We start from the raw sequence: 22,901 nt of genomic DNA, 5'->3' as shown, positions 1-22,901 counted from the left end.
TGGCTTAGTTTAGAGTAAAGGTATTTTTATTTGTTTGTAAATTGAACAGTACATTTAATTCATTTGCATATTTTAGTTAGGTGAACTGAGTAGCTAGAGAGTGTCTCAATATATATATATATCTCAAACATGTTGCAATGAACAGCCTAAATAAATAGGATTGTAATGGACAAAGTAAATAAGACGATTCAAAGGCCGCCTGTGACACAGTACAGAAGGTTACTGTGAATGGTCGCTCTGTGTTGCAACAGCAGATTAAGTAAATATATGATTTACACAAGTAATATGGTTCAACCTTAAATTACCTAAAAAAAATTACCTTGCTTTCTCAATGTCTAGCAACAGTGCAAGTTTGACTGACTTGTGCAATTCTTATACCAAGCTGTGACCAGATGACTATGTAGCCAAGTTCCTACCATGGTCAGATGACCTCAGGAACCCATTAAAAACCTACCAGTAAAAAAAAAAAAAAAAAAAAAAAAAAGAAAAGAGGAATTTATTGACTACTGCAAAACCCCATATACCCTTAAAAAACAAAACAGATTTAGTCAGCACACTATACAGACGTACACTGTTCATTAAAATGATTTAAAGCAAAAAACACATAAGATGGCCCTTCAATAGAATGCATTGATTAGCAAAAAAAATTACAAAAAAATACCTATTGAGATGTGTCGTGATGTTCCAAAGAATGTGTATAGGAATACTGGATAGAATGAGGAATAAAGTCCAAATACCGGTGGAACAGCTGCTAGCAAGGCATAGGCTAATCCTAGAAAAAGATAAATTACATGACATTTATGTTCATTTTCCGTGTAAACATGTTACCTTACATAAGCAAAGTATAAAAAAATTGAACATTAATTGTTTAATGATTTTCAAACATATTTCTCCAATGATAGGGAAAGAAAACTCACAGAAAAATGTACAGGCATACCACACTTTTAAGTACACAATGGGACCAGAGCATGTATGTAAAACGAAAATGTACTTAAAGTAAAGCAATACCTTTTTTCACTTCCCAATGCATGTACTGTATTGCAATAGTCATTTACAGGCATAACTGATACTGCAACTGCAGATTTCCAATGATTTTATTTCCAGTGATTTATTTAGTGATTTCCAGTGGTCTTTTATTCAGTTAAAACAAACAGTAAAATAAAAAATCTCATTCCAGATTGTACCATTTATCTTTAATGTTTTACTCATCTGACAACCTTGAACTGGGAGGAAAAGTAAAATAAACCTGCCCACTGGGCTATTTTCTGTCAATACAGTGCCAATTTGTATTTATTAGCAGCTTGGTTGCACACTTTGTTTAGAAACACCTCCATCACTTTAAGCATTTATGGTTTAACTTTGAATCTTCAGAATAAGCTGCTAAGTCATAGTTATAGAAAGTGGCAGGGTAAACCCTTTCACTGGATGGCGCCGATTGCAGAAAAAATATATATATATGTTCAGCTAGGAGTAGACATTAGAAATTTGAGATGATTAACCTGTGCCATGTCAGAATGTGTGAAAAGTTCTTGCCCCAATGACACTGAACTGAGCTGCTCCGGACGGGAATAGAACCTTCCATTTGCTGTTCACCCGTGGACAGAAGAGGTGCGGGAATGTCTGTACTCGCGAGGCACCTTTACGTACACTCGCGGGTATGTCTGTACTCGCGAGTGTACTTAAAGTGAGTGTATGTAAAGCGGGGTATGCCTGTATGCAGTTAGCTGGCTGTCCATCGAAAATTCAATAAATTTTTGGCGCATCCCAGCTCAAACAATATATCTGGCAGACAGGCTGATAGGAATCTGTAGAAAAATTTATCAGGGCAAAAGGCTCTCTCTTTTTCTCTTTTTATATAGTTATTTTATCGATAATCTTAACATAGTGGTTTAGTGTTATATGTGATGGGCCAGTTAGGGAGATCTACTTATCTCCCCACCAATCCATTGACCCATAGAACAGCTTCTGGTGTTTATGTAGCAGTTTAGCTCTTGTATATATCGGTGAGATAGGACAAGCAGCTCAGCAACCCAGTCTGGAGTCTCTCCTTTTCTGCTAAGAAGTATATGGAACAAAAAGTAGACAATGTGGAGAAGTATATGGTGCAGCATTTCTCACACAGTGGGAGAGTAAAAAAATTGAAAAAAAGGCAATACACTTACAAATTGATGGAGCCACGAAGTGCTCCACTTCTATGTGCGTGAGCAATACAATTCCCGCTTATGCATTACGGTTTTGTCCCTTGGTTCCAGTCAGTAATCAGGGGTTTATAAAAATAAGTACAAACATGGAACAATATAGTGTAGGAAGTCTGAACAATAAAAAAAAAAAAAAAAAAAAAAAAAAAAGGAGCTGTACCATAATTGCACTCACGTGTTATGGAGCCTATACAGTGGCTTCTAAAGTGTAGTGTGGAGTGGTATAATACCCACTCTGGGATTGCTGGTTCCATCAATTTGTATGTGTATACCCTTTTTTTTTTTTTTTTTTACAGCACCATTTACTTTTTTTCCTACTTTTTGTTGCAAATACTACCTGAAAATAATATGAGGTGCTACTGCATTCTCTTCATACAAGCATAGAACGGCAAGCAATCCAGAAGATTGATTCATTTGTTTTATTGTAGTGTACATTTTAAATAGAGAGAAACGTTAAGAGCTTTGCAGCACATGTGAACACTCTGCTTATGCATGTGTGCTTGGATAGATGGCCGCTAATTTAAGAGTATCAGTTCAGAATGCGTAGACACCGAGCTCACTTACGCCACAAACACCCCTGGAATATCACTGACACAGCATATCTTAATAACACCCTGTAAAATCCAGAGATATGATGGGAAAAACTTGTGAAGTATGTGATATGTTACCATTCCGTTTGTATGGCAGTATGGAGATAAATTTGGCTCCATCTAGTACTGTGAGTACCTAGCAAACTATGCTTAATCTTGATTATTGGACAATTTCTACATTTCAGCAAAACTGAGAAAATAGGGAACTTTGTTCCTACTGTTTTGTGAATTACTCCCTTAGAAATATAACGTCAATGGTTTTGACATCAGTCATGAGGGATTATCAATTATTTCCAGGATATAAGGATTAGCACTAGTGTACTCATAGCAATAACCATAAATCCCAGATTTGCATTATAAACGCTGATTATACAGAACCCTGGAATAAGTAATACTACGAGCAACAACTACGGTAACTGGTTAATGATACTCATTTACATTTATTTCTTTGTGAAAATGTAAAACGGTTTATAAAAATCTGAGACTTGGCAGCAGTGTAAGGTCATATCAGAGAACACTGCCTGTGTAGTCAATCCCCGCAAGTGAACTTTAAGAAGGCAAAATATAAACAAAATATTTCGTTCTAGAATTTTTTTTTTTTTTTTTTTAGCATCCAGTTAATAGATTAAAGTGGTACTATCAATATAGATAAAATGTTTGTTCATCAAAGCAATCATATATTGTATTGCTAATAAAATGTTATCTAAAGTCTTCTGGATATTAAGGTGGCGGTATCGGTTTCCTTAAAAACAATAGCACTACAGCAGCACTCTATCACTTTTTGTAGCTAACTATAGGATACTTTTGTTACCCCCTTTTTTTATTTTTTTATTTTTTTTAATACATTTTCTTTTCTTTCCTTAACCCCTTAAGGACACATGACGTGTGTGACATGTCATGATTCCCTTTTATTCCAGAAGTTTGGTCCTTAAGGGGTTAAAGGGACACTATAGTCACCAAAACAAGTACAGCTTAATGTAGATGTTCTGGTGTTTACTCCCTCTCCCTGCAGGCATTTTTATGTAAACACTGCCTTTTCAGAAAAAAAGCAGTTTCCTGATCAAACATTGCAGCATTTACTCATTATTCTCCTCCCCTCACAGCAGAAAGGACAGGAAATAGAACCATGGAATTGGTACCATGGAAATAGAACCATGGAATAGATCCACCCCCTCCCCATCAGACAGTCTTTTTCCTGTCCTTCAGAGTGGTTTAGAAGGAGTCTGCTTAAGTAGGCCTAGATGTTTCTTTTATGCTCACCAGGCAATATTTGTGTAGTCCTGCAATGCTTCAGCTTCTAAGCCCTGAAGACCCAACAAAATAACTATTGTGAGTCGCCAGTCTGGGTACCCCCTTAGTGACTGGGGGTTGGAACCAATCTCTCCCTCACGAGATGAAAGCGGTCCACTGTATACATGCCGTGGTTCAGCCTCTCATCCCTGAAGGCCCAGTAACAGCATATCTCTATGAGCCGCCAGCCTGGGTACCTCCTTCAGCAACCAAGGGTCTGATCTATCTCTTTCCCTGATGGGATGACAGCAGTCAACTTCATACATGAGGCCCAGCCGAGGCTAAGCCTTTATCCCTGAAGAACCAATAAACAGCACTTTCATAAGGTGACTATCTGGGTATGCCTCTTTTATGTTTGGTGGCAGTGTTGCAGACTTAAGGCCCACAGCTTAGTAGATCTTGCTGACTTCAGGTGCACAGTTAGTAGATCTGGCTGATTGCAGATGCACAGCTTAGTAGATCTTGCTGTTTGCAGGTGCACCGTTTGGACTATTTATTGCTCCCATGAGCAGGTAACTCTGAAGCAATTACCTGACTGATTTGGAATGCTTTACTTTCTCAAATCTACTTTAACTTCCCACGAGGTACCACCAGTAAGCGTCCCGGACCCCAGCGGTATTGGATAGCTTGGTTGCGTAGCATTTTGGCAACTGGAGCCAGTCTTTTCTTTTTGGCAAGGACCGGGAATGGTAAGTCACTGTAAAGCAAGATAGAGTGCCCTTCAAAAGTCACTGTGCCCTTCTCTCTAGATCTGTTCAGTATAGAGGTTCTCATGGTTATGTCTCTTGTTACGGCAATGATATCTCTAGGTGCTGCCTCTGGGGCTGTTGCTGATTTCCGCACTCGGAAAGTAGCCTTTATATGGGGGGCATCAAAGCCTTTAAGGCCCATAGAGGCTATAATCGCCTGCATGAATGGGAGCAGTGCTTCCCCTCCAACTATCTCTGGAACTCCCCTTATGCCGACATTGGGGCGCCGGTGCCTGGTTTCCAGGGAGAGCACTGTCTGCTGTAGCACATGGACCTGGGTTGCCAGTCCCTCCAGCTGACTTTTAGTCTGGCTGTGTTGCAGGTCCCGTGAGGCCTCCCTCTCCTCTACCGCCTGTACCTTCTTGCGGATGTCGCTGATGTCAGCCTGAGTCTGCTAGAGATCTGCCTTCCATGTCCTCCGCATGGCAGTGAGCAGTCTCTTGATATCTCCCTTTGTGGAGGGGGAAGAGTCATCCTCCGACACTGAGGAAGAGTGTACTCCGCCCGGGTCTGGAGAGGTAGTGGATTCCCTCTCTTCACTGGAGTCCTTGAAATCTCTGGGCTGCATCTAGGCTCGGGTACCATCTTGGGTGGTAATAGCAGAGTGGGTCTCTCAAAAGAGAGCCTGATATCAGGCAGGTTAGTTGTCTCTGGTCGCAGATGTCTCTTATGTTTGCGCCCCATCGTATCCTCTTTGGGGAGGTTATGGTTAGGTGTCAGGAAATTTAGTTTTTTTGGCTCAGATATGTTTGTGAGGCCTTCTCGGAGCCCCATCGAGATGCGTCAAGTTAGTTGCTTGGTCGGCCACGCCCTACCCACTAATCGTTATTTAAATTACTATGATTCATTCTACACACAAGTCTAAAACACTAACAAATGTTTTCTAACTATTTCTATCCAAGATGTTTTAAGGGAAGGAAAAAGTGGCCCTCAGACATTGATTAAAAATTTTTGATTACTGATAATAAAAAAAAGCTTTCTGACACATCAGGTTTACGTTTGTGTAAATATTCTTTACTATCAGTGCTATCTAGCTTACACTTAGTACTACATTATACCCAATATGATGTGGAGGAAGATTTACCTTGAGGAAGTTGCATGACACCAGTACTCAACCCTGAAACGATGTCTCCTAAGAGATACTCCTTTACTGGGTAACGTGGGAGCCATTTCAAAATTGGAAGAAAGCTATACAGCTGGGACTTTGCCTTTTTCACAGTACACCTTAAGAAAACAAAAACGCAAATGTGTTAGGAGAATAAACCTGATAAAGAAAAAACATATTCACCCTTAATTTCAGTTGAAATATGCTGAACGGATACACAGGTCCTTATAATCAGGTGAAAGCATTGTCAAGGACCATATATACAGTTTCTATATATTCCAAGTTGAATGAATGACCCAAGACCCCAAGTCAAATTGAGTTGAGGTGGTAGTTAGTTGGAGTCAAAAAAACTTTAATCAAAATCAATACACCTGATGTGTTTCAGGTACCTAAATTTGGCATAATAAATAAATGGTACTTTCAAAGTTACCCTTTAATTTTTAGTAAAACATTTTAGGAGAATACAATACAATTCTGAATATCTGCATCAAAATTTAGTTTTTAAGAGAATTAAAATAATAATAATGTTCAAAGATAATTGTCATTAAAAGTGAAACAGAAAATGAGAGGGCAGGCAAAACATTGAATGAGAAGAGGATATAGAAATCTGTGATAGTATACCAACACGGAGGGGAAGTACTTTCCCCTCTCTGTATATAAGCTAGTTAGGGCAGTGGCAATGTCACTTATCTTAGAGGAAAGCCTAGGTTCAAATTCCAGTTTGATCACCTTATTTAGTAAGTAAGGCACTGTATAATATCCCCTTTCTATGAATGTAAAGTTCTGCAGAATATATTGGTGTTATGTTAAAAATGATATTAATATAGATACCATGGATGTGGCAGTTTCTTATGTATATACCATGGGATTAAAGGACCACTATAGTGCCAGGAAAACATACTTGTTTTCCTGGCACTATAGTGCCCTGAGGGTGCCCCCACCCTCAGGGTCCCCCTCCCGCCAGGCTCTAGGGGTAGGAAGGGGTTAAAGTTACCTCTTTCTCCAGCGACGGGCGGGGAACTCTCCTCCTCCTCCTCGGCTGAATGCGCATGCGCGGCAGGAGCCACGCGCGCATTCAGCCAGTCCATAGTAATGCATTCACAATGCTTTCCTATGGACGCTGGCGTCTTCTCACTGTGAAAATCACAGTGAGAAGTGCGGAAGCGCCTCTAGCGGCTGTCAATGAGACAGCCACTAGAGGCTGGATTAACCCTATTATAAACATAGCAGTTTCTCTGAAACTGCTATGTTTATAGAAGAAAGGGTTAATCCTAGCTGGACCAGGCACCCAGACCACTTCATCAAGCTGAAGTGGTCTGGGTGCCTATAGTGGTCCTTTAATGCTAAAGTAGATTTCATTTTGTTGCAACATTTGATAGGTTTTGGTCTATTTTTCTTCACATACAAATCTCTTTTTTTGCTAAAAATGACCGCTTTCTGCTACATAACATTGCTCCCTTAGACACGCCCAGGGCCGGCGCTACCATTAAGGCGAATAAGGCATTCGCCTGGGGCGCCGGCCTCTGGGGGGCGCCCACCGGGAGGTTTTCTGGTGGGCTGCCCTGCTGCTGCTGTCTGGGGATGCTGTGCTGGGCGAGCGACTTCTTAGCCACCCCCCAGCGCAGCCATTCAACTGCTTGCCTGCTCGGGAGAGGGGTATGCTGTAACCCCAGCACTCCAGCAGAGCTCTGTGCTTCCTGCAGGCAGGGGAAGCGGGACATGACTTAATATCCCAGCTGCCCCCTGCCTGTGAACACCGGAAGCACTCTGAGGGGAACAGGAAGTAGCCTGTGCTCACAGTGCACGGCTCTCCTGCTCCCCCACCAGGAACAGCACCAGCTACCTGCAGGATGGACCCCTCTGCTCCATTCACAGCACTTATGAATGATCCATCTGAAGGTAAGTGGAACTGATTATGAGTATGAGTGTATGATGGTAAATTGGTCTGTGTGTATTGAATTGCTGTGTTTGTGGGTGTAAATACATTGTGACTATATGTAAAGTGGTATGAGTTTGTGCTTGAGTGACAGTGTGTGTGTGTGTGTGTGTGTGTGTGTGATACTGTGTGTGTTAGTGACTGTGTAAATGACACTGTGCATGTCAGTGAGAATGTGTGAGTGACACTGTATGTCAGTCAGTGTGTGTGTGTGTAAGTGAAGCTGTGTGTATGTCAGTGACAGTGTGTATGTCAGTGAATGTGTAAGTGACACTGTATGTCAGTGAGAGTGTGTGTTAGTGAAAGTGTGTAAGCAACACTGTGTATGTCAGTGAGAGTGTGTGTTAGTGAGAATGTGTATGTGACATTGCATGTCAGTGAAAGTGTTAGTGAAAATGTGTATGTATGTCAGAGTGACCATGTAATTAGATACTTATATATTAAATTATATTTAAAATATATATTAATAGAATTCTATATTAAACCGAAAAAAATGTTTGTAGTAACATAAATTAAATCTCAATATTATTAAAAATTAAACAGCACCAAATACATTGAAAAAGAGTGTGTGGATATATTTATTAGGCAGTATGTGTCTATTGATGTATGCATTAGGCAGTACATGTGTACTGATCTATGCATTCGGCAGTATGAGTGTATGAATGTATTTATTAGGCGGTGTGTGTGTGAGGATTTATGAAATGTGCATATGGTTGATTGTATGTAATAGGCAGTGTGTTTATATGGATGCATATACTGGATGAGTGTTTCTATGCAGTGTGTTCATTGCAATTCAGAATTTAGTGAATAAACATGTGATAGAATGTAGTTGCCTTTATGAGGGGGCGGCAAAATGGATGGCTGCCTAGGGCGGCAAGAATCCTTGCACCGGCCCTGGACACGCCTCCCTTTTCACAAAGTGTTTTTTTTATTGTAAATGCGCAGTGTATGATGGGAGATCAGTGTGTGCTGAGTTGCTGACACAAATCCATCCACAGCTAATCACTGACAATTTTGCACCTTTGAATAAACCTTTTTTTTTGTATTCACTGGTGTGTGTCTGTGTATCAAGGTGTGTGCATCTGTGTTTGTATGTGCCAGTGTGTGTTTCTATGTGTCAGTGTGTATCTGTGTGTGTGTGTGTATGTATCTGACACACAGATACACACACACAGGCACATAGATACACACACCTTGACACACAGTGTGTATCTGTGTGTCAAACTATGTGTATCTGTGTTTGTATGTGCCGGTGTGTGTTTGTATATGCCAGTGTGTGTGTGTGTATATGTATCTGACACATAGATACACACACACACACACACACACACTGGCACAAAGATACACATACTGACAGAAACACACACCTTGACACACAGACAAACTGGCACATACACACACACACACACACACACACAGACGCTGGCAGACATATATACACACACAGTGACACATACATACATTGATACACAGATACACAGATACACAAACTGGCACATATACACACACAGATTCACACACATTGGCAGCTACACACACACATATGTTTAACTTACCTTTTTTCTTTCTTCAGTGCTGCAGGCATGGATGGTGAGGATGGTGTGCCAGGTCGGCAGCTACTCCCTCCCTGCTGGTGACGTGCTCTGTCTGGGAGGAAATGCTGTCACTTCCTCCCAGCATCCCATACAACAGGGGTCAGGTCGCGGTCTTAGAAGCCTGCGGCGCCTGACCGGACATCTGTTTAGTGATACCCATGGGTGGCCCTACATGCTTGGGCCATCTGATGGGTAAATCGCAGCGGAACCCCGATATTGTTCACGCGGAACCCTAGGGTTCCACACAATACTGTATGGGAAACGCTGGACTAGTAAATTGAGGCAGATCTGATTGGTAAGTGGGAGGAGCTAACCACTGCTATACACATCAAACAGTAGAACAAAACTGATATTTTATACATTTCTGATTTCAAAATCTTAGGTCATAATATGCCAAAATGTAATATGTTGTTCGGGTCTTTAGCAACTAAATCTGTTTGAAATACTTTTATAACATCTGTTTATTTAAAACTCTTACAACATATTTCAATAAGTAGTGTATTTGAATTCCAGATAATTTACACCCATTACTCACCGGCAAGAATGTGTGATTTTATGGCAGACAGACTGTGGCTCAGTCTCCTTCACATGCAGTTGTTTTTGTAGATATTCCTGGGTGTATATTGGTCGATCCACACAGTATCTTTGTCTCTGGCAGAGACACTCATCTTCCCCTGAGGCCAATTCCATAGCACATTGCCAGTATTTGCTCAGTATCGAATTGTACCTGGAGAATGCAAAGACGCATGGATAACTACAGAGAATCTTATAAATATGTACCTAGATATCTTTTATTTAACACTTAATGAAAGACGTTCATTAGGCAGAGTCTTTGTCTAGTAAAACAATGTTATTGCTTTTCTTACAGAAGCACTTTTTCAGTAATCAATATTTCTAGTCTGACATTAAACAACCTGCTGATTAATCAGATTACATTAGAGCAGGGGTCCTCAAACTCCGGCCCCCCAGATGTTGCTGAACTACAACTCCCATGATTCTCTGGCTATCTATGTAATTCAAAGAATCATGGGAGTTGTAGTTCAGCAACATCTGGGGGGCCGGAGTTTGAGGACCCCTACATTAGAGGTATGCCTAAAAAGAAAAACCAAAACTTTACATCTAAAAAGTAGTCTGTACAATGATGCATGTACCACTACGTGTATTAAAGTATATTGTGGCTGCTAATCTCCTGTCAATGAGATGCTTTGTAGCTGTGATACAGAGCCAAAGGGGGACTTGCGACTTGGTATGGTTTACCAAACACACCCAGAGTATAAAGAGTATCAAAAAAGTATTACTCAGCCTTACATCTATTCTCTGGATACTCAATATAAGGCTCTTATTTGCAACACTTTAACACATATATCAATTTTCATTCTTTGACAATTATCCTAGGTGTTTTTTTCCAGGTTTTATTTAAAAGTATCTTGTTAAATGTGATGTAAATATTGTTTTGCTTGTTTGTCAGTTAATGTTATTCTTTTCTCCCTGCGAATGTATTTGGGTATTCAGTTGTGTTACCCCAGCACACTTCATGGGTTTTTATGTTTTACATAAAATAACAAAATGTTATTAAAAAAACAAAAACAAACAAACATGGTTACTCACGCATTACAAGTTCAAATACAATATTACTTCACACAAACCACATCTAGTACATGTACATGTCTAGTATTCATTTTTCCTCAGCAGGGCAATGGCCTGGATCATTTTAAATTTTTTTAAAAGAACGGCCCATTTAATATTTCTTATAAAATGCTTGAGCCTAACAGTAAACAATGTCATGTAAACTGTGTATTTAAAATAAACAGATATATAGATATACAGATCTTCTAAGTTCAGCCAGGCATTAGAAATACATTTTATATAGATTTATATATTTTGGTTGTGCATGCGTACTAGGTGTATTTGTTTAAATAAAATGCTTTATGTGCGGTTTAAATGTGTGTAAATCCTGTTTGCTGATGATGCCTGCACTATAGATATAATTCAAGGTAAAAGCAGGAAGTGAGGTCATATTTTAATGCCATTAGGAATGAATTACATCCTGTCATGAGTGAAGTTTTAGTGTTCTTATCAAGTAGTGTAAACATGTTTCTTCACTTTTTTAATGGCCTCACTTGAGTCATCTTCAAACACAATGCACAATAATTGCATAACTTCTGCAATGAGGGATGTGATCCATTAAAGTATGACTTGGGTGAAGCATAATTTCATTTATACACTGTGTCAATCATTCATTGAGTGCTTAAAAAAATAAAAAATGATCTGCACCACACTTCTACTATAAAACGCTGTAACTGGGCACTCCAAATATGTATCCAAATATCAGCTGATTTTTTTATTCATATTTAAGCATTATTGTACTGAAATGCATGTCAGGCCAATATTAATCCATTGCTTCAACATAAACAAAATGGCTGAACATTCAGGGAGGTTATCATAAGCCGTCTTTATTGAGGCTTAAAGCGATGTGTTTTTACTAGAGGCTTTATCATGCATAGTTGCGCAAATGAAAAGCACAGATTTATAGAACAAATAATTAACAGAAATAAAACACATTAGAGTTAATGAATTACATGTTTCTTTATGTTGAGTTTTGCCAGCCTGGCCTAGATGCATTTTAGGTGGTTATATTCTTTGACATGTATGTCTCAGTCCCTGGTTTTAACAATAATCCATTGTCACAGTAGGACTGTTCGCGTGTCCACTGCCAGTAAGACAACACTAGTCCTGTCCAAGGGCTTAAAGAAAACACTGTAGGCACCCAGACCACTTCATCTCAATGAAGTGTTCTGGGTACCAGGTGCTCCCTGTTTTAACCATGCAGAAACGGCAATGTTTACATGGGAGGGTTAGCCTGCCTCTATAGTGGCTTCTGAATAATATTTAAGTCATAGAGACCATCTGATTGGTGCATTGCGGAATTACGCACTAGCCTACAAGTGTTTTCCTAAAGTAAAGCATTGTATTGGCTGAGATCATCGATCTCAATGATCTCAACCAGAAAGGCGGAGCTTTCACAAGGAGACCAGCACAGCAAAGGAAAAACCCTGGCAGCACTGGCACAGACACCAAAAATGGTAAAGAAGGCACTATAATGTTAGAAATACATATTTGTATCTTGCAATACACAAAAAAAGGAAGAAAATGTTTTTTTTTTTTTTAAATATCAGGTAGGAAGCCTAACAAAATTATCTACAGTGTATCTACCCAACACTTATAGAAGTATCATTTGTTACTGAGATAGGAAAAATAACAATATTATAAATTTGTATCAGAATTTCCATCTCCACCATGCTTTATTCAATTGTGTTCATAAGACCGGACACTGACTGTCTGTTATATCTTATCACTACTCGGTTCCTTATGTCAAATTGAGGCTGGGGTTCTAGTAATTAGATTGGGAATATGTGTAGCAGCCCTAAGTATTTCTTAATAAGGTCATCCTATACTTATTTGTTAGTATCAGGAGATACTCCTATAGTACACCCATCAGTTAGTGTCAAGACGCATTTCTTAATAAGCCTCAATTTGACTTATGTAAGGAATCACTCTAAGCCATGAGATGTAACAGACAGATTCTGGCTCTTCCACAAACTCACACGAGGCCTACAGAACATGATGCCGACCTGTGACATCCTGGTGACCCCCAGGACAATTTGATATCTTCCTCATTGATAACGGAGTGTAGGGACACTCTGTTAAGAGAGGAGGTAACATAAATTGAAAAGATTTGTCTTGGAGAGTCTGCTGGGTACAGCTGTGTCCCCAGAAAATTCTATTTTGTATGAACATAATGAATAAATACTTGGTACTCAGGACGTTAGTCTTCAGACTAGGTTAATTGTGTTAACAGGCCATGTAAAAAAGAAAAAGTTGTTTTCCTTTTTCTGAAGAAAACAAAAATTGTGTCTGCCATGAAAGATAAACATATGCCAAAAATATGCTCAGATATCAAAACTATCCTGCTGAGCAACTAGTTTACTGAAGTCTAAACAAGGTTCTCCTGGTTCATCCTCATGTTTTACGTAAACAAACAATCTAAAGATAAGCAGATGTTTGTTAAGTACATTTCATAAAGACTCTAAATATAAAAATGTACAAATCCATATTACAAAATGGAATGCTGAATTCCAACATAGAAAAAAATTGTATGAAAATGAATAATTACTTTAGTAATGCCTAACGTGGTCCTTGACGTAGGTGTCTTTGGTGGAGGCCTTAGAGTCTAAAGGCCAATATAAGGCATGTGTGTATGTATGTGACTGTATGTATCTGTCTGTCTGTCTGTGTCTCTGTATGTATGTACAGGGCCGTTTGAAGGAATTTGGGGGCCCCAAGCAAAATGGACATGGATGCCCCCCCCCCACACGCACGCAAAACCTACAGGAACCACTGCATAGCCATACAGTTTAGGTTCACTCACACTTTATATAAATAAAAAAGGTTTACAGTGCAAATACTGCTGTTGCATATACTGCACTTTTTTAATGTATATTTAATTTTATGGTACAGTGGCGTTTTTTGCAAATGTTCAATTGTTGAAAATGTTCACATTTTATGCACATTACATGCAACAGCAGTATTTGCACTGTAAACATTCTTTTAACTATAGTGCCCCTTTAAGCTAACAGTGATTTGGTAACTATAGTGCCCCTTTAAAGGATTTCATTGCACCTCATTATAAAATTCTGGTAGTGTGGGACTGTGCTGAATTCCTACTGTGCACATTTCCTCCTAAGTCTGCATTGAGATTCCAGCATTCATCAGTGGCACTCTGCGAGTGGATAAATAGGGAGACACAGAGAGGCAGGGATGTGTAATGTCTCTGGAATTCAAGATGATCATCACTTGTCATATTTAAAGGAACACTCCAAGCAACAACCTACATTTCTTACATCGGTTATGGTGCACTACTGGTTAAAGACAGCCAATTACAAAAGCTTCAATTTGTACAGGATAATCCCCATTAAATATGCATGTACTGTGTATACAGTGTGCCTAGAAATGTTTGCTTATCAAAGTCAAGTGAGAAATTCCGAGGCTTGATCTCCATAAACATGGCGTGTGTCTTAACTTTATGTTGAAGTTAAAGCTGTTGGAAACAGTGTGGAAATGCTGATTGTAGTTATGTTATCACATTTTAAGTGTACTTTACTTGTTTCATCTACCTGTTATCCAATGTTTTAGTGTACATTACTGTGTCCATGAATGCAGTGAAAGCTGTGTCACTGACTGTTTCCTATCTTTTCCAAAGTCCTATTTGTATTAGAGTTCATGACGGTTATATACTAAAGTGAGAACTCAAAGTGAATTTTCAAATTTAAGGTAAAAACAGGTAAAGTAGAAAAGGCCAGCTAGGCTTTCAGTTTGGCTACTCCAGCCTTAAATTTGAAATTCATTTTGAACCCAACCACTCCCTGCAAACATAATCACACTTAAACCATTCCAGTCCATCTTGACACATTTAAAGGAACACTATCCTTTAAGGAATGCTATCCTGCATAACAGGTTGAATAATAGCATGATTGATGGCAGCACCTAAATATCCTGCAGTCACTGTTAATAAGCTGCTGATATCAAACAGCATTGCGGAGTGTCATACGCAGTGGAGGGGTCCATGGCACTTGCCAGAGCGGAATTTCCGCTCATCAATGGCTCGCTGGTGAGTGGAAACTTTTAACCCCTTTACTGGCAATAACCAGTTAATTATTTATTTTTCCAACCTCTGGCACCAACCAAGTGCAGAAAATTAGCTTTTTTGTTTTAAGGGACACTCTCTGAACAACAACCATATCATCTCATTGAAGTGCCTGCACTTCCTGGCGCCGTCCCACTGTTCAGTCTTACACCAGTCGACTGTTCAACTAGCTCATATAATCAATGAAGGTTGTGATATGCTGATGGCAGAGTGGGGGACTCCAACTCACAGTAAAACCATTCCAAAATGTGCTGACAATGAACAGTGGAGAGGCACCGGTGCCTCTAGGCATTATCACCACTGAGATGAAGTGGTAGTAGTGCCTAGAGTGTCTCTTAGACGGGGAGAGAAATTCTGGATGGCAAAAGAGTAAGTAAAATGACCCTTCTGACATCACAGTCTTATAGTTGCAGTGATTGCTGCAGTTATATAACATTCTGAGCAGGGTACTCTGTGTACCATAACCTTTGTGATGATTCAAAGTTGTTTTGGTGCTTGGAATGATAAATATAGACAAAACAAACCATTTCAAACTAGCACTAATCCCAAAATAGGTCACCATAGGTAAACAAATATAATCAGTTTTTGCACAGATTGTAACAGCGTGTAATCAAAAGCATAGTTTATGTTTAAAAGTACATTCAATGTGCCAGCTACAGAGTAACAACAAATATTTACACAAGATCCTAATTCTACAGCACGGAACACACAGAAAAAAGAAAAAGCTGTGACCAAGCAACACATTTGCAATGTGCAACCTTGGAAATAGGAAAGACTAAAAAACGTTTTTACAAAAATATGTGAAGATACATTTTCAGGAGTTGTGAAACGGGCAAAATGTTTCTATTCAATGGAATTTTATATTTATTGTTCTTCTTTTTCATATTTTATAAAGTGCCTTATATGAAGACATGATGAGAATCAAATTTTGTTTTATTATAACTATATACAATTACCTTTTCACTTTTCTTGGACTTTTCTTTACTTTAATATGAAACTGCCCCATCTTATTTATTCTAACCATGGAGCCCCTAGTTTCTGCACTACGAGGGAATGCACAGGTGAAGGGGATACTGAGAGGCCCAACACAAAGTGGCTGCCTTTGTAAATGATCCTGTTCTTTTTAACAAACCCAGTGACCTTGCTGAGTCACATATGTAAATAACTGAAGCACTGTCCTTCGTACTCCAGTTATAAATAAATTCCTCTAAAGCCTACATTTTACCATTCCAATGGTCAGAGACATGTAATAAATATTTAGGTACTAAACGGTCTATCGCTGTTTGAGGACAATTTGGCTCTCTGTTGGAGGTGATAAGTAGGGACCTAGGGAGATTAGAGAGGCCATTTTGTCATGGTTTAGAAGGCTATGTCCTACCTTGCCATCTATACTTATTCCAGACCATGCCCGTAATGGTGCCCCCATCCTTTTTCAAGTCCCTGAGACAGATGTTTGAGGGTTTTGTTTGGGATCGCAAAAAAACCTAAACGTAAAAATGAAGTCTTGTGTTGTGGTTTTGACGGGTGGTGCCCAGGAAGCAGCAATAAGCCAAATGTGAAGTACCAAATAGGGATGAGCGGAACTTGTAGTCAAGGAAAGCCTAGGTAAGGGGCAGGCAGCGCAGACTCAGAAACAGTATAACAGGCAGGTAGGTCAAGGATCACATTTTAACAGGATTCACAGAAGCATACACACCGAAGAGCACAGTATAACTGAGCACTGAGGTAACGGTTGTCTGTAATTATATAGGTGAGACGTATCCACCTCTCACATACTATTGGTTGAAGTGATTAGTTTCTTTAAGAGATAACAGGTGGTCTACCCCTTTAAGAGGCACGCCTAGGAATTGGATGAAGTTATTAGTACCTTTAAGAAATAACAGGTCTTCTGCCCCTTTAAAAGGCCATCTTTCGGAAGAGTTTGCGCCTTGTTACTTGTTGTGGAGTCTCCACATGTGGGTTCGGCTGAGGAGAGGAGCTTCCTGCGGGGCGCGGCGTGATGAAGAGAGCCACAGCACCAAGTCCATGTGCCACAGAGACGTTGGCTGCTCGTCTCTGCGGCTGAGCTCGCCACAGTCCTTGGCCTTAGCTAAGAGGGAGCCACATCAGACAGGGATGGAGACATGGCGAGGGATCCCCAGGTAAGTGTAATTGTGACATATTGACTATGTAGATGGAGGCATGGGGCTTCTTCACATGCAGTACTATTACAATACGGCCCACTTATCCACAATAGTGAACTGGACAAGAAACCCATCGGATAATGTATGGATAGTGGTGGAGCAGGCAGGCGTGCCAATCCCACTGGGTTCATTGCCATGACTAAACTCTGCAGATGACCACATGCCCCCAACAAAAGAATCTACACTAAAAACACTTGACCTGGGGGCCGGGCCGGGCTGCCGGGCCGACCAGACGCCATTATCTTGAGCTCCTGCTCCATGCCGAAAAAAAGGCAACTAAAATCACCTCAGACCGCCTAAAAAATACATATTCCCACCAGACACGAACTGAGGATGGCACCAGCTTACTCTCGATACCCGACACCCAACGCAAGCCAGGCCAGCAGAGAAGGCCGAGCACGGCCTACATGAGGCAGAGGGACGGAAACCCAGCGCCCACTGCGGGCAGCAAAGCCATGCGGTCCCGCTGCATATATCTGGACAAAGAGAGAACTTCGACCCGGGGCACGGCCCTGTCCCCCCCCCCCCTTTGGCCGGTGGGGGATATCCCGGCCTCCAGGTGGAGGAGCTGGCCGCAGCAGGAGTCCCCGCCGGTCCGGATGCCGGCCGCCTGCACTGGCACAGGCTGCACGAAAAACAGCCAGCCAGCAACACTAGATGCAGCCACGGAGGGGCTGAAACATCTACCCGAAGAAGCCCCCCAGTCAGGCACAAAGAGTCTTGGTCGCACACAGCGATTACCCCATCACTGGCAACTACTGCTGAGTCAGAGGAAGTGAAGGGGGACAGTGCTAATCATGGGAGGCCATTCTGGACTGCCCAAACGGACTTGGGCACAGCTGAGCGCTAGATGGATCCTCTGTGACGACTGCTGGCCCACTGGAGACGTGGGTGCCCTAGCCCATGGGTATGTGGGGTCCCCAGAGGGCCTGTGCGTCCCCCTCCGGCGCCTCTGAGTCTGGGGCACTGGGTGGTGATGGGGAGGTGCAGGGAGAGAGGGGCCATGGACTCTAGGTGTGGGAGTCGAATGGACAGCCCCTGCTCCCGAGTGCCCACAAAGCTACGGAGGGCCCCGGAGACGGAATGGGGTTGTTGCAGGGAAGACAGGTGGTGACCCAACGGCCTAAGAACTGCAGGGCAGCTGTGCAATAAACAGCCCCTACTGAACGGACATGGAGAACAGCCCAGCTCCACCGTGGTTAAAAGCGTCAAAGTTATTATTATTACAGTTTTACGCTAACTGAACTGTACTGCAAACAGCACGATATACGTTATATTAGCATATTAACCTAGTACCGACAACATATTGCTCGCATGGTCTCCAAACAATTATTATTATTTTTTTTTATTATTATTTTTACTTTTTAGACCGTTAACATAAACATGTATGTCTTTGGCGAATTCAGAATCTGTTTGGTGGCTCATACACGCATGTACATTGCTCTATAACAGATCCTGAATCAGATTAATGACAGGCGACGCAATCACAAAATGGCAGCTCGCCTAATTAGAGTTTCTTAACGCATATTAGGATTTTCTTTTGTCTATACGCATTTTTTAAATTCATGATTGCTGCGAAACTTTTCTCACTCTGTCACACAGAAATTGTTTAAGTTGCCTAGTCACCAGCGGGAATTGCTCAATTTGTTTTACTTAGAAATGAAAAATGCTCCTACAGGGGCTAAAGTTTACTGTTAATTGGATAGCCAATAAGCTCTTTACGTCATGGCTCAATCGATATACATTTGAGTGACCCTTCGCATCAGTTTCAGAATGCATATGCTTTACATAGTAGTTCACTAAACTAGCCAGGCGATTGCATTGTAAGACGTAACCAATACGCTTCAATCTACACGTTAAAACAAACCATGCTCAAATGCTCCTACAGGGGCTAAAGTTTACTGTTAATTGCATAGCCATTAAGCTTTTTACGCCATGGCTTAATCGATATATATTTGAGTGACCATTCGCATCAGTTTCAGAATGCATATGCTATACATAGTAGTTCACTAAAATAGCCAGGCGATTGCACTGTACGACGTAACCAATGCACTTCAATCTACACGTTGAAACAACCATGCTCATTGAGGCATGCATATAAAATGTTAGCTCTGACGACTAAGCACTTATTTCGCGGCATGCTTAGTTTGCGATTAATTGCCCGTGGCCATAATGTTAATAGGACATCGCACCGTGATGCCTGTCTCAAATAATGTTACCATATATGATTACCGAACCACACGCTGTATAGCATTTCCTTAAAAGCCTGTATGTTATGACCTATATGCCTCTACGCAGGCAACCATATACTACATCTATCACCCGGTACTATGCCTGTTCATGCTTTTTTGCGACATCAATAAAAATATAAAAAAACAAAACAAAAAGAAACATTTGACCTGCTTACGGCTAGGCTGAACATTTCCTCATGATCTTCCCAGCTGTTCCTGTTGTCACATAACCTGGTAATTCCTTCAGGAATTCCAAAATTTGTATATAATTTTTTAGAATTGTAGGTAGTCAGAGCTTTGTATCAGATAACACAAGGGGGTCTCCCAGAGGTAAAAACCACAGCATGCACAAATGTTCCCGTGTGGCCCATGAGGTGGAGCTACCACCAGCTGCACCAATTTATACCCAAGACCCAAAACCCTCACTTACTGTGGAAGAAAAAGACTTGTTTGGAAATCATTTGCACATCTTCGGAGAGAATTCCCACCTCTATAGCTTGTTTATCTCACCAGCCAATGCAACACTTCCAATATATACAGTGCAATGGGAGCGAGAGCTTCTTCTTACTAGTGCAGTGGCAAATGATCTTCATAAATGCTCGATATCGGCTAAACAGCAGTAAACTGCGTTTAAGTTGATTTCGAGTTGGTATCGGCCACCGTTAACTACTTCACCCGAGGCCAATTCCTGTAATTTCTATACATACACTTTAATTTGACTAAAGATTGCTGAGCCATACAGACCACAAGTGTCCAAAAGGTAGATCCCCAGATGTTTTAAAACTACAGCTTCCATGATGCTTTGTCATTTTAAAAACATGCAAAGCATCATGGCAGTTGTAGTTCTACACTAACTAGGCACCCCTGATAAAACATTACCCGAAACATGTCCAGTACTTCGGTACTTTCCAAACCTTCCCTATCCCTTTCTAGGTCCTGAATGGTTGTGCACACTTTTTACCCTCTTCTCTCTTTCTCGCTCTCTAATTAATGTGCGGGTGGGTCGGAGGTCCCCACAGGTACTCATTAGTGAACACTCATATATGGGTGCATATGTACAACAATGCTTTCACTTCTTTGTGACGTTTGATATATTTCGAGGGAGCGTGTAGGCTGATGAGGCTACACAACTCACAACAACAAAATTGTCTATTGGTTTTAAGACTAATGTGTGCTGTTTTGATATGGACATGAAGAAAAATATAAAAACATTTTTAATCAAAATACCACACAGTTGTATAATTATGAGTTTGTTTTTATATAGCATTTACTCATGCATGTTCTGGATTGAAAAATATATATATACTGTTTGCCTTTAAAAAACAATTAAGTTACCTCATTTGACACATTTACAAGAAAAAAAAAAAAGTTTCACAAAAATAAATTGTAAAGTCAGCAAAATGCATTCTGATAAATAAACATCTTGCAGAATATTGTCTGTACAGGTTTCTCCAAGGTTTGCCTCTTATAAAATGTATGCATAGTTTTCCTTATTTTCCAGATATTATGCAAAGCATAATCACCTTCTACAAGTGGCCTTCTTTAAAATGAAATATTAATGGTTTGGATAAAACTTGGATATTATCATTTACCCATTTACATGTTCATTTACAGTATCCAAGTGTTTGAACCAAGATTCACTTCCATGATGTAGTCACCAAGGAAACATGTTACCATGGTGACAAGGCACTGCTGTCTCAAGTCTACATTTGACTTAAAGTAATCCACATATACCAATTTTTGAGATCATGTAAGTTAAAGGAACACTATAGTGTCAGGAATACAAACACGTATTCTTGACACTATAGTTCTAATTGTGCCAGTTAGGTGTCTGAACCCTGTTAAACTGGTGATTTACTCACCTTTTTTCCTGCAGAGCGCGGATATCCTCACGGCGAAACTGGCTCCGCCCTGTTGGCTCGATGATCTTGAACTTAATGATCTCAGTCAATCCAAAGCTTTCCCATAGGTAAGCATTAGGAAGCTAATGCGCATGCGCTGCAAAACGCCACGCTGTGACAATCAGCATCTCCTCATAGAGCATGGAGACACTGAGCATCAGTGCTAAACACAAGTGATGCACATTGTGCAGCACGGACCCATGAAGCACCTCGAGTGGCCATCTGAGTGACTGCCACCAGAGGTGTTACTAGACAGTAATGTAAACACTGCCATTTCTCTGAACATTAAAGAGCCCCCTAACGGGGGCCATTATAGCATTAAGAATATATGTTTGTAATCCTAACACTATAGTGTTCCGATAATGATATTTAAACAATAAATAAGAAAGGTATTCAATTATGGGCAGACTACATGGTTCATTTGGTATTGATATATCATCAAATAATTTACTAAGCTCTATATCGTTTTTCAAAATTTGTGAAAACATTAAAAAAAAATGCAGCCACCCAGATGGGTGCAGTAACCAGAATGGGCCTAGCAGTTACAGCTGAAAAAGTTATTTTGGTCTTTATTTTGAAATGTAATGTTCTCAATTGGCCATAATTCACTGATTAAAGAATATGCACAGACTGCTATGAAAATATTTTTAAACAGCTCAGCACTTAACATATTTCTATCAACACATGTCCGCATAGATTACCGATCTCATGTGCCTACAATATTTACCAGCATGCTCAGTTCCTGAATAGATGCTTGTTTTTTTAGTTTTTAGAAAATCTTTGTGACTTGTTTTTGGAATAGGTGAAGAATGATGAATACTTTCTGTAGGCCTTTCACTATGATATTAGGTTAAAATCCCTAACTACATGTACTGTCTTTGTGATAAACTGTTTTATTAAAGGTTTGTTCATTGGTATGACTTTCTTTTACAGGAAACAAACAGTATGAATAATTAGAACATATCAACCTAAAAGGCCAGATCAACAAACTAAATCACAATAAGAAATGAAAGAAAAGGAAGCAGGAACATTGCAAGTCAAAACTAGGAGATAGGGGTTTAATTACGTAGTGAAGGACAAGTTCAACTCAATCAATTTGGAAGGTAAAAGAGCAAGGGAAGTGTATGTCAGAGAACAATAAACTGAAATTTCAGCAGCTAGCAAGGAAAAACAAGGGATTTACAAAGTTGAATGAAGAGTAAAAATTAGTAAGAAATTTAAAAAGAAAAAAGGAGAGATACAATTAACAACAGTTAAATGAGGAAAAGGAAAGGAGTATAGCCAGAGAACATGAGGTATATAGAGCGAAACAAATCTATAAATTGATGAACGGAGAGGAAGAATTAAATCTCAGATCCAATATGAAAGAGTGTAGACATGCCAGTCTTCCAATAAATGTGAAGCAGAGACAACACATAC

The 22,901-nt window shown here is 40.2% G+C and overlaps 1 protein-coding gene across 1 annotated transcript in view; it reads right to left on the bottom strand.

Moving 5' to 3' along the window:
• The window catches only part of SLC26A5 (solute carrier family 26 member 5), a 69,046-nt gene that overhangs the window by 31,623 nt on the left and 14,522 nt on the right, over positions 1-22,901 (bottom strand). The window contains exons 2-4 of the mRNA XM_063448151.1: positions 9,999-10,190; positions 5,912-6,051; positions 662-772 (exon numbers count right to left, since the gene is read on the bottom strand). Coding sequence (XP_063304221.1) covers positions 662-772; positions 5,912-6,051; positions 9,999-10,153 — 406 coding nt within the window. The 5' untranslated portion in view covers positions 10,154-10,190. The remainder of the gene's footprint in view (positions 1-661; positions 773-5,911; positions 6,052-9,998; positions 10,191-22,901) is intronic.

This window comes from Pelobates fuscus, chromosome 3 (assembly GCF_036172605.1).
Source record: "Pelobates fuscus isolate aPelFus1 chromosome 3, aPelFus1.pri, whole genome shotgun sequence".
NCBI classification, from domain to species: Eukaryota; Metazoa; Chordata; class Amphibia; order Anura; family Pelobatidae; genus Pelobates; species Pelobates fuscus.
The sequence above is the reverse complement of the archived record's forward strand: the minus strand, read 5'-3'. Positions and strand labels throughout refer to the sequence as shown.